General features: G+C 39.4%; 1 protein-coding gene across 1 annotated transcript in view; it reads right to left on the bottom strand.

Annotated features, from left to right (window-relative positions):
• The window catches only part of VWF (von Willebrand factor), a 145309-nt gene that overhangs the window by 77401 nt on the left and 53029 nt on the right, over positions 1 to 14879 (bottom strand). The window contains exons 19-23 of the mRNA XM_049822206.1: positions 11855 to 11958; positions 6711 to 6849; positions 4917 to 5051; positions 1643 to 1789; positions 831 to 971 (exon numbers count right to left, since the gene is read on the bottom strand). Coding sequence (XP_049678163.1) covers positions 831 to 971; positions 1643 to 1789; positions 4917 to 5051; positions 6711 to 6849; positions 11855 to 11958 — 666 coding nt within the window. The remainder of the gene's footprint in view (positions 1 to 830; positions 972 to 1642; positions 1790 to 4916; positions 5052 to 6710; positions 6850 to 11854; positions 11959 to 14879) is intronic.

Below are 14879 nucleotides of genomic sequence, written 5' to 3'. Positions count from 1 at the left end.
CAGCCTTAAAAGCATCATTTGAATAAAATGCTTCATTTTACAAACATCAAAACAAATTGTCTTCAAGTTGCTTCGTCTCACTTTTTGTTTTGGAAAGACTTTTGTCAGCTCAAGACAAATTTATTATTCAACCTCATTTTTCCAAAACTCTGTATTTGGAAAAGAGGTAGTATACTCTCATGTGTAGCATAACTAGCACCCCATAAAATCATCTAATCTCCGGCACCACAACATAGATAACACTTTCAGATAGCAGGTGACCCCAAAATTCAGAAGCAGTGATAGAGGGCAATAAGGTCTTACATCCCCTCCTGTACCTTGCTTTTTCCATTCAAGCCTCTCCAATCTGAAAATAACAACTGAATGCTCTTTAAAAAAAAGATCGAGCAGCATATAGAAAGATATTAACCTGCGCATTCAGTTGCTCATAGATGGACAGACTAAGATTTGGGATATAGAAGTTTGGATAGCAAAATACAAAATTTTTATCTGAACTCCCCTGTCTGGAAATTACAGCTGGATTTTTAGATTAAGCTCTAAAATGAGATTTCCAGTTATACCTGGATTTCAAGCATCTGGGCTGGCAAACACTATGAACAGCCTCCACCATACAGATTGGCTATTTTAACATTCATCTGAAGCCAGGCAGTACAGAGGCCTTAGATAAGTTAATTGATCTTTTATCAGATTTAAAGAAATAATATTATTTGGCAAAAATATGGGGGAAGGAGTTAGTTTCTATTTATTTTTATCCTTTCAAACCTCTTTGCCCACTCTTGAGTGATACTGTAACCCATATTAATTAGTTTTCACAGTTCATTCAGAATCACCTTTTCAACATCAGCACAGTATGGATTAACTTTCCAAGAATTCCCAAAGTCAACTGGATCTACTTCAAGATGTTCATTGCTGCTGGTCAAATCATTGTTTTGGATTCCATCAAAATTTCCACACAGACCACACACTTGATCCTTGCAGGGAAAGAAACACAAAATACATAAATCTTACATCTGTAGACTGGCTTAGGGTTTTGTTAAGAAGTCTTTTTAGCCTAGCGCTTTAATGGCATAAGTCTTAAAAACTGAATTTGCCCTGGCCTTGCCAAGTTCACTAAAATAGACGTCGTCTCTCACAGAGAACGTTTAGCTCCTATTCCCATTCTGCTTCGCTAGAAGTAGGACCATACTTTCTCCAAGGACTCCAGGAAGCAAGACAACAACTCTGATCAGTGGTGCCTGTTTGCTCTAGTTGGAGCATGTCCCTACAATCCCATTTTATTTCTGGAGATGACTGTCCTATCGCCATCACTAGTAAATCTGGCTCCTTATAGTGCTGCTCTTGAATACAGAAGAAATCACTCAAGACATAGTAATTCCAAGGCACCACAACATTCATCCTTTTTGTCATAGCTCATCTCCAGCGACCCAGAATTTACCCCTTACAGTTGAACTATCAGGAAAGTAAGCAACTCTTATGCTATTACAAAAAAAAAAAAACCCTTCATTTTCAAGCAAGTGCCTAATACTCCATGGAAATCTATCAGCATGTCTGCATTAAAAAAAATAAAATAAATGTCTACTCCCCAGAGACAGGGCAAGTACATTCTTTAGTGAGAATAAGAAGTAAAGCAAAAACCACTTACTTTGAAACTGCCTTTTAAGATAACCGAGACTCCCATAGCCAGATCCCAGGTCACACTGATGCTTTTGCCCAGTAAAATGATGTAATAACGGCCAGACTTTATGACTTCCAAGTCATTGTCATCTTTAGGAGGTACCTTGATATTTACCTGAAGAAGAAAAGCACATTGTGCTATTGACAATGTCTCTAATTACTATTTCATGTAGGTCACTTTGCCAGGGGGACACATGCTCATAGGTTAACAGCTATTTTTAAACAAGCTGTTCTCCAGAGAACAGATAGTTCCCACACACTACACAGATGGTCCGGAGCACTTGCAAAACTGTAAGCAAGGTATGGGTAAAGGGGCTCATTACAGGCTTGTCTCTACACTGAAAAGTCACTGCGGATAAATTATTGCCTTAGAAACAACACTTTGGAACAGCAAATTGGGATACAAGTAAGGTATTTCAAATCTCATCACATTTCTATAATTCTGAATGTGGCAACATCCCTTGTGCTCCCGGGGTATAATATACTCACCACCAATGCTGACACACAAAGCAATGACTGTTAAACAGAAGAGGGCTGATAAAGACGACAGGGTATACCCAATTAACAATCAGTTTAGTATTCAGTCAATGATTCACTGCATTACATTTTATTTTTATTTCATCTTTTTAGGAAACTAACAATTCTGTGCTCCTGAGGCAGGTAGCATTGGCTAGGTTTAAGTGTAATGTGAACTAGGAGAACCACATGCATCAGTGGCCTCTGAAGGACAAGAGCCTGATTCTGAAGTCAGGAATTACTTTCTTCCCAACCAGCTACACCAACGGGAAAAATCCCCAGAGATTCCTTTCGGTGTCTCTTCATTTTTCCATCACTTTCACTTCCCCCGTGTGCCTCTTTCTCTTTCCATCTGGCTGCAAATTCACTGCCTCCAGCTACTAAGAACTTAAGAGATTAATTTAAAATGCTTGCTTTCACACCATAAGCCCCTTTCAATGGGAACTTTAATAGGATTATTAACCACATTTGGAGGGAAAGGTCTGGCATGGCTGTTACTTTAAGCACCATTAATGCATTAACTGAAAACTGCTTAATTGTGGAAGAAGCAGATGAAAACTTTCAATCAGTACAAATAGTGATTAAAGCAAGGGAGAAAGAGGAGCGCACAAACCATTCACCCACTCTCTAGTTTGAGGGCAAAATATTTCCTTATCCCACTATTCTTTCTTGCTCAATTCAGTAAAAGCTCAGTACTGTAATTCAATTCTCTTCATCTCTGGATTATTATCAGAAACCTTTATCCCCAGAGAAGACTGTTCACATCCTCCAAGGATCTTCTAAAGAGGGCCTTCAAAGTCTTTAGGGAAGAATATGTTAAAAGATATTTTAGGAACTGGAACCTTTTTCATCTTCTCCTATGCCCAAAGTATTACTATAGCCTAGTCACACTTGGTCACTTAACTTCTAAATATAGTAGTCTCTATCTTTCCAAAGTCAGGCAAAAAACAGAGGAGGACAAAGCTGAGCTGGGAAGTTGACCTAAATTTCAGAATTTGTATGTTTATGGAGGCTTTTTGCCCAGCCATGAAGTCATAAACTTTTGACCTTGCAAACTGGCAGATTTATTTGTTTCAGAAAAGCAAAAATTATTTCATGATACTTTTTTTTAATGTGAGCCAGAACTGTAACATGCAGATACTTCAATTAATCCCCCGTTTACTTAAAACTAGAAGCTGCTCTCAAAACAGTATCATCTTAAAACAATGCTGCTTGGAAACATTGTAATGCCAAAAAAAAGACTTGATTCTCCTGCTTCCTTCTAAGGATTCTTGTGGAAAACTGCTTTCTTCTAAGGATTCTTGTGGAAAAAGAGTGTAGGAAGTCATCAATGGGTGAGAATTTGCCTAAGAGTCTTCATATCAGTTGTTTTTCCGTAATCTCTCCTTTGGTTGCTCTTATTTCTAAGAAAACCTGCTCTAGATATTATTACACTGAGCCTTAAAGTCTCTAGAACGACAGCTAAAAATTCAATCAAGGTTGTGTGGACAGTCTTGTGATACAGACCTAGCCCTTACAAGGACATAATCTCCCAGGAACCAAACCGCCTCTCTTGCTGGAGTTGTTGGCTGCCTAATCACCTCCTGTCTTTTCTGGCCCTTCTTTAGGTTTCCAGACAGAATCAGAGCTTTTCTGAAAATCTGCCACTTAAAGAAGCTTTCGGACAAAGCCTGGCTCTATGGAACGATACCTGTGCTACTATTCACCCTCACCCAGGTATGAGATTCTTTAGCAGTAGAAATAAAAAATTGGTTGGGCAACCAATACATCCCATGTTCATTCCTCCAGCAACCAAAAGTCTACATGGATCATATGCTGTCAAGATGCCCTGTACAGACACTATTAATAACGGTCATGTTTTATGTGTTCCTGTCAAGTATCAGTGGCACGCAGCAACTTGCAGGCAATTTGCAGACTATGCAAAACCTGGTACTGCTTTGTCTGTTAACCCAAAAGAAGGCAAATGTAGAGTGGTTTCACATTTCACTGGGAACATTTTTGCAAATGTCTGGTCCAGATGCCACTTCAGAGCACACTACTTCTGAAAACTGAGCAAATGAAACACTATAATCCATTGTAGCTCTGTAATGTTTGAACACTCAGACGGTCTAAATTGTTACAGTGCTCAAGGCAAAGAGCTGAACTCTGCCCTTTGGAAATCCTGCCATGGAGGTACATGGGAGATGGAAGTGATTCTTGGTCAATTCTTCGGTGTTTTTTGGTAGGAAAGGAGATAAAAAAAGAAGAATCCAGTCATCCGGATTTTCCATCTGACAGTTTAATGGGGAAAGGATAATGATATTTGCTTCTGTAGTATCAACTTGTTTCAGCCATGACTTTTTTCCTGTGTGCTCAGTCCATCAGATAGCTAAATTAGGTCTGAACTTTTACTAGTCATGGGACAGTTACGTCTTAGCTCTTCCTTACACTTAACCTTGCTTGAAACAGACTTAGACCTCCCATGTTTAGAAAGGGCATTCCTCATATGAGCTTGCATTGAACAGCATTCTTATGAGAGAAAGATTTACTGGCATCAACCAGAAATACCAAAATGGCATTATACATCTGGGAGCAAAATGGATAATTATAATCCTGCTAATCTGTTCATTTTATGATCTAATTTTCAAGAACCACTGAGCATGAGGTCATTCATGCCTCATCTTACTAAACAACCTGAAAGTCTTTTCCCCAAAAAAGGGAAAGAAAGAGAACATAAGGGTACATACGTTTCTGTTAAACAATTCTATTTCCCCACTTTCATAAAGAATGATAACCCTTTTGGTGCACTTTTCTCCAGTGAATCCACAGCCTTCATTTGAAATTAGTATCCGGAATGTCCCAGAGTCATCCTTGCAGAAATCCTATCAGATGAAAATAAACGAATGAGTCATTGATGTGGAACACTTGAAAAAATACATACAGATTTATGGAGAAAAAGGAAGCCTCAACTAATACCCTGTGTGGTCTGTGGCCAGTAGGATATATGTTGCCGTGCCAACTGTTCCCATATTAATTTATTTTATGCTTAGCATTGATATTCATGTGGTCCACCCTTTAAAGAATGATGTATGCTCTGCCAGTCACACACATACATGCATATTTTTCAGGGTATTCTTTGACAGGGAGAATCCATGCTATTACAGTATCCATGATATCTTAAAGATGTACAATCGGCACAGTGTACATCTTAATGCATGAATATTAACTGATTTAACAGTCAAAACAAGACTCTGCAACCGTAATGGTAAAATAAAAATATAAACATAGAGGATTACCTTAGAAAGCAGGGTTAGAAAAACTTGCTGCATAGTTTTGAGCAAAAGGTTTGATGCCCATGTTTTCCAACCCGTACCTGAGTAATCATTACAACAACATCAACCTACTTCTTGGGGAGCAATTAGGTAGTTTAATGTATTGATTTTCTTTGAAGTATTTTTTAGATACATGGAGAATTGGTACTACATTTATATGATTACTCATGACTGTCATGCCTTTTAGGGTTTGGGGTTTTTTTTCAGCACACACCTTTTAAGAAAAAGACCCTGTCTATAGTTCTCTGTGTTTGTCATCTGAGGAAAAGAGAGATCCCATTTTCATTTTAACTAGTTTTGTAGTACTGTATGTTATATAAAGCACATAAGACCTTTACACTGAGCTCTCACTAGCGTCAGAGCCATCAGTCTTCTAAGGTAATCCAGCCGGCATCAAGGTGGGAGCATATTTCAAAGACCTAGCCAGAGGCAGGTTGATCACACTTTCCTGTCCAAGAACTGCAAAAAGGAATCTGCTTCATGAAAGGGGTCTTTGGGGAAAATAGCAGCCCACCTAAGAAACATGACATTTTGTAACTGCAGAAGACTGTTGTTATCAGTTAGCAGTGGATCCATCTTGAGTTAGACCAAATTTTCAGAGAAATTCTTTTTGCACACACATTTTTAAATACAAAATTATTTGCATCTGTAGATGAGCCTTAATCTTAATTAACTCTTAAATGTCTGGCTGCTTCCATGAATCACAGGTTGATATTAGTGTGGATATTGTCAACGTACTCCATACAGGTTGGTGCATGGAACAGGACAGTGACTTTGCCGAAGTGAACGAGCAGAGTCTGTGCTCTGGATGCTTTTAGAGAAGGTTCACCAAGCATTTCTTGTCTCACTCGGTCAGACAGCCAGCCATCGCTACAGGATAAAGAGGCTAGAGGAGCATAAGGAATGATTGATTTATGGGTATCTACAGTTCCCTCTTAGAGATGAGGTTCAGACAGCTCCTCTCTGTACCATGCTGCTATCACAAGTTTTATGACTGCCAGCTAAGACACATGACAACCTAACTTGTTTCTACAGAATGCAATGTAATCTTCAAAGTTCTCAAGGCTTCTTTAAGGTCTTTAATAAGCTCTGCTCTCCTCTACCATACATCTGGCTTAGTAGTTTACTGTGATTTATCCAAACTTTGGACTTCTGGTGTAAAATACCCTATTAATATAGAGGCAGCTTTGGTGTTTGACATGTTCTTACCTGAACTAATACATACTGACAGTTTCCTGGAAATTTGTATTTCAGTCCATCAAATGTCAAATAATGAGCTGTACCAATAACAGTGCAGGTGCCATCACACGTATTTTGGGTGCATTCCCACTTTCGACCATGGCACACACTGTAACAGAGAAAATGAGTCAGTGACAGTTATCATTATTTCCAATGTATATAATAAGCAAGAGAATGCAAGGTGCTTTAGGGAAAGTGAAAATTTCTGCTTCCTGGAGCTCATGGCCTAAAGACTCTCCAAAATACACACAAGTGGTGATAAGCTACTATCTTGCCTTGTTCACCTGGGCCTCGGCCAGGGAGTAACTTACTGCAGACCAAAGAGGAGCATTGTTCCCCTCTGCATCTTAACCCAGACATCAGCTGCAGCTCTGCGGGAAACCTCTGCAGTTTTCTGTGTTGCTGTCTGTCCTCCCAGCAGATCCTCTCTGTGTTTGGCCTTGAGAAGATACTCTTAGAGGGGTCCATGCCTGGGCTGCTGGAACTACATTACACTACTGTGCAGCAGATGACAGTCTCTCATTAACATAAATTAGCATATGTTAACATTGGGTCCATAAATCCAAATAGCACATTAGCATGTTAAGTGAATAAGGTATATTTTTCCCTTTTTCTTACAAGCTGCATGTAGGTGTATATGCCTTTTGAACTTCCCTATTACAGAGAGTCCTGAACAGAGCCTGCTAGAATATTTCATAATACTATTAGCATTTTATTTTGGATATCCTGCTCTGCTCAGAGGTTCCTTTTAGAAAAACAGATTGATTACCCTCTAAGGACCATTACAGGTTAAACACGAAGTATAATATCAGCAACCCTGTTTTTATTTGCAGTACTGTCCATCTTTCCTCATTGAAAGCCAAAACAGCAGTAAATTTGATATCCAACTGATTGCCAAAGGACATGCATTTACTCTAGTGACCAATTTTTGGGACCAAGTAACCAGGACTATAATTCAGTCTACCCACTGGCTTTCGTTTAGATTATATACTTAAGTATAACACCACCCTTCTCCAAAGAGGTGTCTCTGTTCTTAAATTAAATTCATTCTTCATGATAGTTTATCTGAACTAGCAGTTGGAGATTTTATCTCACAGTCTGACAAGAACACATATATCAGTGGAAATATTTCTTTTTCTGTACATAGGTACACATATACATACATCCTCTGAGGAATGTTCTATGGTGTGATATTGTCCCAAGGTCTCCTGTGGTGACCGAACCAGAATGTCTGTCCTACAGGAGAATTCAAGTTTGGCACCATACAAATAGGACTCCAAGCTAAATCTCAGGTTATGTGACAGGAGATGTGAGCAGATGTGACAAGACACCTGATCGTGAAAGGAGATACAACAGCAGTTCCTGGCCTGTACTGTTTGCAAGCAATGTTGTTAAGGTCACCTCCTAGACTTCCTCATAATCACAGAATATGCAAGGAAAAATAAAAGGGGTGGGACAGCCTGACATGCAGAGCAAAACAAGATGCTGCCTTCTTTTTTCAGTGGGAGGGGAATTCTGAAGAGCAATCCGATACAGGGTTAAGATCTTGATATCATTATACCCACATTGCCATAGCAGCTGTACTGCACTGTCATTATTGTACAAAGCCAGTGATGCCATGATGAAAGGGACAGTGTTGGGGTTTTTTTTTGTTTCACTCCTTTTGCACTTTTTTTTGCCCTTTGGGGTTTTTTGTTGTTTTGGTTTTTGGTTTGATTTAAAAAACAAAAAAAAGAGAAAAAAAACCCCACATGGTGACCTTCTTCTGAGTGGATATTCAAAATGCAAAGAAAGCCAATTCTCTCATCTTGGTGTAACTCAATTGGTTTCAGTGTAATTGTACCAGTGTAACAGACAGAAGAAAAAAATCATAGGGCTCCTAGTCTTCATGATGACACCAAACCAGCCATATTCAACACCAAACGTTATTAAATTTCTGAGAGTTTACAAGAACATTTGTATCCTTTCATTGCTGTCATACATAATAATCTAAATCTTACATGCTACCCCTGATAAATAAGGCTCAGGGAGGTAAATACCATTATCCTCGAGTTAAAATGAGGGAAAGAGGAAAACTGTGAAACAAAGACAAGAATAGACTTCAGAGCATCCACCCTGTCCTCTTGCCCTTTTCCAGAGGTATCCTGGAGAACAACAAGCATTGCTACAGAAGCTGCAGGTATGAAAGGAGATCTTTCCCTTGGCATCCACAGACTTTTGACCAGTGAAATAAATTGATTTTCTAACTAGCAAAGACTGAGGAACCAAAATAAAAAACAAGGTCAATGAAGCATAAAATCTGTTCACTCTTCCTTTTGCTATTAATTTGGGGGAGTTAGAATAGCATCTGACACCATATCTAGTAATGTAAAAATAATAATAATTTAATAATCTAATAAGCAATAGCTTGCTTGAGGTTAGAGAAACATTCATCTACTAAATGCTATATGAATGCAGATGGACACCATCACTGCCCTAGGGATTTTCTAATCAAGCTTTATAATAAGGGCAGGGAAAGGGGAATTCTATCCCTGCTTTACAGATGTAAAAACTCAGGGATAAAAAACCTCAAGTACTTTCCCAAGATCAAATTGCTAACCAAAAAAAAAACCAGGTACTGAACCGAGTTTTCTAGTAATGCCTTAACCCAAGCGTAAGCATTGTTTAATCTTGATAACACTTCACAGTATAATAAATATTGTTCAATAAATTTTCTTCAAAGAATGAAATTTCAGTAACATGAAACCTATTGCATCCTCTGCCATTAAATCCTTGCTAATAGGTAGAGCAAGACCAAGATTTTTTATATATATATATGCACAGACAGATTATAAAGTATGTGGTGTAGCAAAATTCAGATTAGCAAATTTCTGCTGTATACTGCTTCATAAATGTTATTCCAAAATTTTCACTGAGCTCTACAACGAATTCCCAATACATAGCATAACAAAAGTTTTGCCACTAGCTTAGTCTTGGAGACATTCCGTTGTTCATGAATTAGGGTCTCCCATATGTCAAGTTGAATGTAAACGCCAAATCTGACACCTCTGGCTCATATATTGCGTTTGCAGGTGTTCACATCTGGCTAAGAACAAGTGAGAATGAGAACTCCTGCAACAGCAGTACAAAAAGCAAAAACAAAAGAAAAGGAAGATCTGACCTCCAAAATGCAGACTCTCAATTCTTATTAATTCTCAAAGCAATAGTAATTTCCTATATCACTTTCTAAATGACATTTGACTTGATATTTGCTGAGAACTATCATGAAACTTTTAAAAGTCACACAGTTTAAAAAAGCTCTGGTGACATTTTTGAAGGGACCTTATTTCCAATTTTACTTTCACATTCAAGAAAATTACTTGAAATGAGAGGAAGAACATGCTTTCAATGAGAAAAAGCATGATTTCTAACATTTTCTTGATCCTGATATTGAAAAAAATTCTATGTATTAGAGGAAATATCACTTAAAATGGCATTGCCAGAAACAAAAGGGCAATCACAAGAATGAAGCAACATGGTTATGACCTTTTTAAGATTTAAGATGATAAGAATGGCTGAAAATAAAAAGCCTGTGCATGCTTATTGTGAAGAATCTTACAAATTTCACAATAAGACCTAGGAGTTTTATACCTTACTATTATTGTTTCAATAAAGTTTTCATTGTGTCTGTTTTTTCAGCTGAGTCAGTTTTATCTGGATACAACGAAGCAGGTTATAGTATATGTGTCTATATAAACATACCAATCTCCCTTCAAACCTGCTTTTCCCCAGGTCTAATTATAGTACATTATTCACAATGTAACATGTAGCTACAAAGGAAAGAAGTGAAACAAAACACTGGAAGGTCAATATTACCATAAAAAAAACATAAAACCTTATATCCAAGTCTAATTTACACCAGTGAGGAGCAGTCCCACTAGTTCGAAAATACAGCACTCGAAATCACTGTTGCTCAGAGATCAAGGCACAAAACAAAACCCAAAGCAAACAGCTCTTTAATGGTGCTGATCCTCTAACCCAGCTCCATCCAGTTGTACAGAGGGTAACAGAAACCTTGCTCCTGGGGGTGCCACAGAACTGGGCAGGGTCAGTTCAGGTAAAACGTACGAGAGATACTGAAGTCTAAGTTCAAAGAGAACAGTTTCCACACTGCTGGGTGGCTGGGTGTCCTACACCTTGGACTCTTGGAGCTCCGCAGGAAAAAGCCACCATTCCCTCCACAAGAACACACGGAAAGCAAAGTACCTCCAATGCAGCAAGTGTGCTGTGCAGGCAGAAGCCAAGAATTGTCCGGCAGGCAAATACCCTATACCTCACCCAAGGCTGTGCTGAGGGCTTCCCTCCATGCAATCTCACAGCCCAGCACTTGCTTTTGAACCTACAAATTCTTTTTCAAGAACCAAACATGGCAGATAGGGATGTGGGTGAAAGACATGGAGCACTTACTCTTTTCTTCTAAGAAAATATCACCAACTCCCTCTTCTTTTTTCTCTCTCTCTTCCCCCCGTCTTTTTTTTTTTTTTTTTTTTTTTTTTTTTTTTTTTTTTTTTTTTTTTTTTTTTTTAAGATATCAATGGACTGAGCACTCATTGCAGACATAAGAGGTCAACTCTGTTTCTGCCTGATTCTTTAACATTTTCCTGAAGACCTCCTGTCATATTATAGCTGCCATATCACACCCCTTCTGCTGATGCATGCTTCTGGCTGAAAAGGACTGATTTGAAGGGCCCCAGATGGCAAAAAAAGGGAAGCATGACAGCAGAGCTTAGCGACAAAGTGCAGGCTCCATTCCTCCCACCGCAGAGGAGCTCTTATATTGTTATCTTCTGCTGCAAAATCAAGGAGCAAATCCACTAGCTAGTGGCTACAGAGGACCTGCACAGACACATAGACTACCTATTTGTAAGGTACCAGGTACAGTTTGCCAGATATTGCACCGGTCTTTATGCAACACATGAAGGGAATATGCTGGTGTGCGCAATATGCACATTACCACGCTGCAAAATCTGACTTTTATATAAAACAGATCTGTTAAGCAAACAGGATTTGGGGTTTTTTAGAAACATGTTAGGTGCCCTAGAGAAAAACAGAAAAATGCAGTTCCAGTGGCTCACCAGGTGTTGCAGTCATTAGTCACTGTCTCTCCCTTGGCATATTCTCTTCCGTTGTGAAAACATGGGCATCTCTCAGGGGCAACGCACTTGTTCTCATGTCGCACCTAAGCAAAACACAGTTTGTCAGCACGCTGGTCTGTCGGTATGTGCCAGCACGCAGAGAAGTAAGCACAAGAACGTGTGGATAAAGAATAAAGGAAGGGATAGAGGAAACGGTTCAAGACTATCTAAGGTAAGAAAGGTACAGCATTGCTAATATTTTTTCCTAATAAAAGAAATATAGCTAGGGGTACATAAATCACAGTCTTGCTTCAGGGGCTGAACACCAGTTTAAGCTGCTAGGAGAACAGATTATATTATAGAAGAATGTCACGATGAGAAAGTCCGGTTTGACCAAAACCAGGATGTGCTAAAGATAAAATAGGCTAACCTGAATATGGAGAGCAGGTGAGTAGTACATGCTTCTAACACACAACAAACTGAAGGATGGCCTACCAGAAAAGCAGCCAGATGCAGGGCTCAAGCTGGGCTAAAATCTGAAATATGAACACTGAGGAGACAAGGAGCCACAGTGCCAGAAGAATCCAAGTGCAAATGCAGATTCTGTTGTCACAGACAACAGACCGCCAACAAAGCCCACACTCCTGTTGACTTGCCTCTGAAAATTGCAGTAGTCACTCATTTTCTTTCAAATCCCTATTTATTTCCTAGAAGGCAGGATAAATATCAGTCCACTTGAGACATTCTTCCACTCTCACAGGCTCTGTTGCTGGGAAATAGGTTATTAAGTTCTGTCTAATTTTTTCTTTTTCAGTTTTACCCTACTTATCTTAGTTTCTCTTTGTATAACAAGAAACCATTTGCCCCACTTACAGGAAAACAACAAAAACAAAAAAAAAACAATGAAAACAAAAACAACAACAACAAAAACCCCACAACCAAGTAATGCCTTTAGACTACTCAGTTTTTTCCATTCCTTTGCTCTGTTTTTTTCTGTGATTAGTCCCTTTCCATTTTGAAGGCAGCTAATTCTAGGGAATCAAACAAAACCAAGGCTGGCTATGCTGTTTTTGACTTGATCGTGGTTCTGCAAAGCCAGGGTAGGTTTGGCTGTTGCTTCATAGAATACCAAAACGGAGAGCACTTCCCCCTCCCTCTCATTCAAAAGTCACAAAATATCACCTTCCCACTTTAAACTCTTTCTGTAAAATCATTAAAATAGTTTCTTTTTTACCATTAAATACAGGCCAATGAGATCAATGTAGTCTGAACGCCAGGTTAATAAAGTAGAACAGCTCTGCCTTTTCCTATGGGGACCTAGAACTGCCACAGGGAACTACTAATAAAAAGGATTTCACATCCCGGAGACCCTTCATACACATGCAGCTCCACATGCTCTGTGGCTTATGGAGAGCTATATTATGCCAAATAAACTCACACCGATAGAAGCAAGATGGAAACAAAGAAATGCTTTTCTAGATGATAGAGCTGGGGCTCTGCCTCGGCCTTAATCTCCGCAAAGGACGGGGAGAAAACAGGCCAGAGAAGACCATATGTTTCCAAGGGTGTTTAATTCCTTCCTTCCTGGTGGCATTCAAGAAAAAAACAATATATGACTTCACACTCACGGCTACATTTCTGAATTTTTCCACAGCATTCAGCAACACAGGTCACAATAGACTTGAGGGCTAGACTCTGGATACAAAACTTGGGATTAGGTGTGTGCTTAGTAAAAGGAGGATTAGGACGTCTTCTACTTGCTCCCTCACACATTGACATGAAGCTAGTCACAGCCTATCCCCAACTCTAAAAAACTTAGTAGACCGGTATTAGTATTTCGATCACAAATGTATGGTCACCATGCAGTGCAGCAGCTGTTAAACCACCGACAAAAAGGGAAGACTACCTTGTCTGAACACTGCAGAGTAAGCGGGTGGGATTAGAAAGCTGGGCATAAATACCCAAAACCGACCAGAAGACTAATTATTTTTGCTGCAAAACTCAATGGATAATGATTTTGTTAATAGCAACGCACAATCTACTGGTCATATTGACACCACATCCAAAAGCTCGACGCCATGCTGCGTTACAAGTCTGTTGAGCACAGTACTGTGTGGGACCACAAGGCCAGTGGCATTACTCACAAACAGCTGGACTTTCTGTGGAAGTCTCTCAACCCATCCCAACCCATAGCATTTAATACAGGAGATGCAACAGTCCTGAGTGCCTGAGGTGATGGGAGGCATGAGTGTTGGGGAGGCAATCACAAGAAAAGACACAGGTTTGTAATGAGAACGGCTGCTGTTCACACCCATCTCACACCCTTATGATGATGCTCCTGAGAGCACGTCTGTGGGATTATAAACGGTTGACTAGCTCACGATCCCCCCTCTACTTGGGCTTCCAACAGAAGCGTCCAGTGTTTCCTTGCTCTGTCTTATTAATCGTTAAGCATTGACACATCTCACAAAAGGAAGAACAATATCACAGGCTTCAGAATGTTTAAGATTCTTCTCCCCTAAAGTCTGCCTTAATGAGGCTGAATTTTAATTTCTCTTGGTCAACACAATTTTGACGAGTCTCTCACTGCCAAGGGAAACTCAGATTTTCACTCTGTTCCTCCTGATACACCTGAGGGCTTCAGCAGAAAGTCAGCCAAAGGCGTAAAGGAGTATGGGATTAAGTAAAGAAAGAGCGTCAGATTAGAACTCAATAGCTGATACGTTTTAACTAAAACAGCCTGTCACCATTTCTGTGCAGGCAGACAAGTCAAAAACATGTTAGGACAGTCCACTCAACATGGGCTGGTTTACACGTGATTCTTCTTTCAGATGTTAGCTGTATGCTTCTTACGTTTGTTCTATGAAGCATTATCCTTGGGCAGATGCACATAGCAAAAAGCTGGTACCCAACTGCTCATGAAGACTGTCATGCTGTTATACAGGATAAGCCTACAATGAAGAATATACAACAGAGCGAGCAGAAAAATCAAAATAGCACTCTATTAAGTTTTTGTTGGAAACCG

This window comes from Accipiter gentilis, chromosome 18 (genome assembly GCF_929443795.1).
Source record: "Accipiter gentilis chromosome 18, bAccGen1.1, whole genome shotgun sequence".
In the NCBI taxonomy this organism is placed as follows: Eukaryota; Metazoa; Chordata; class Aves; order Accipitriformes; family Accipitridae; genus Astur; species Astur gentilis.
This window is presented reverse-complemented; position numbering and strand designations above follow the sequence as displayed.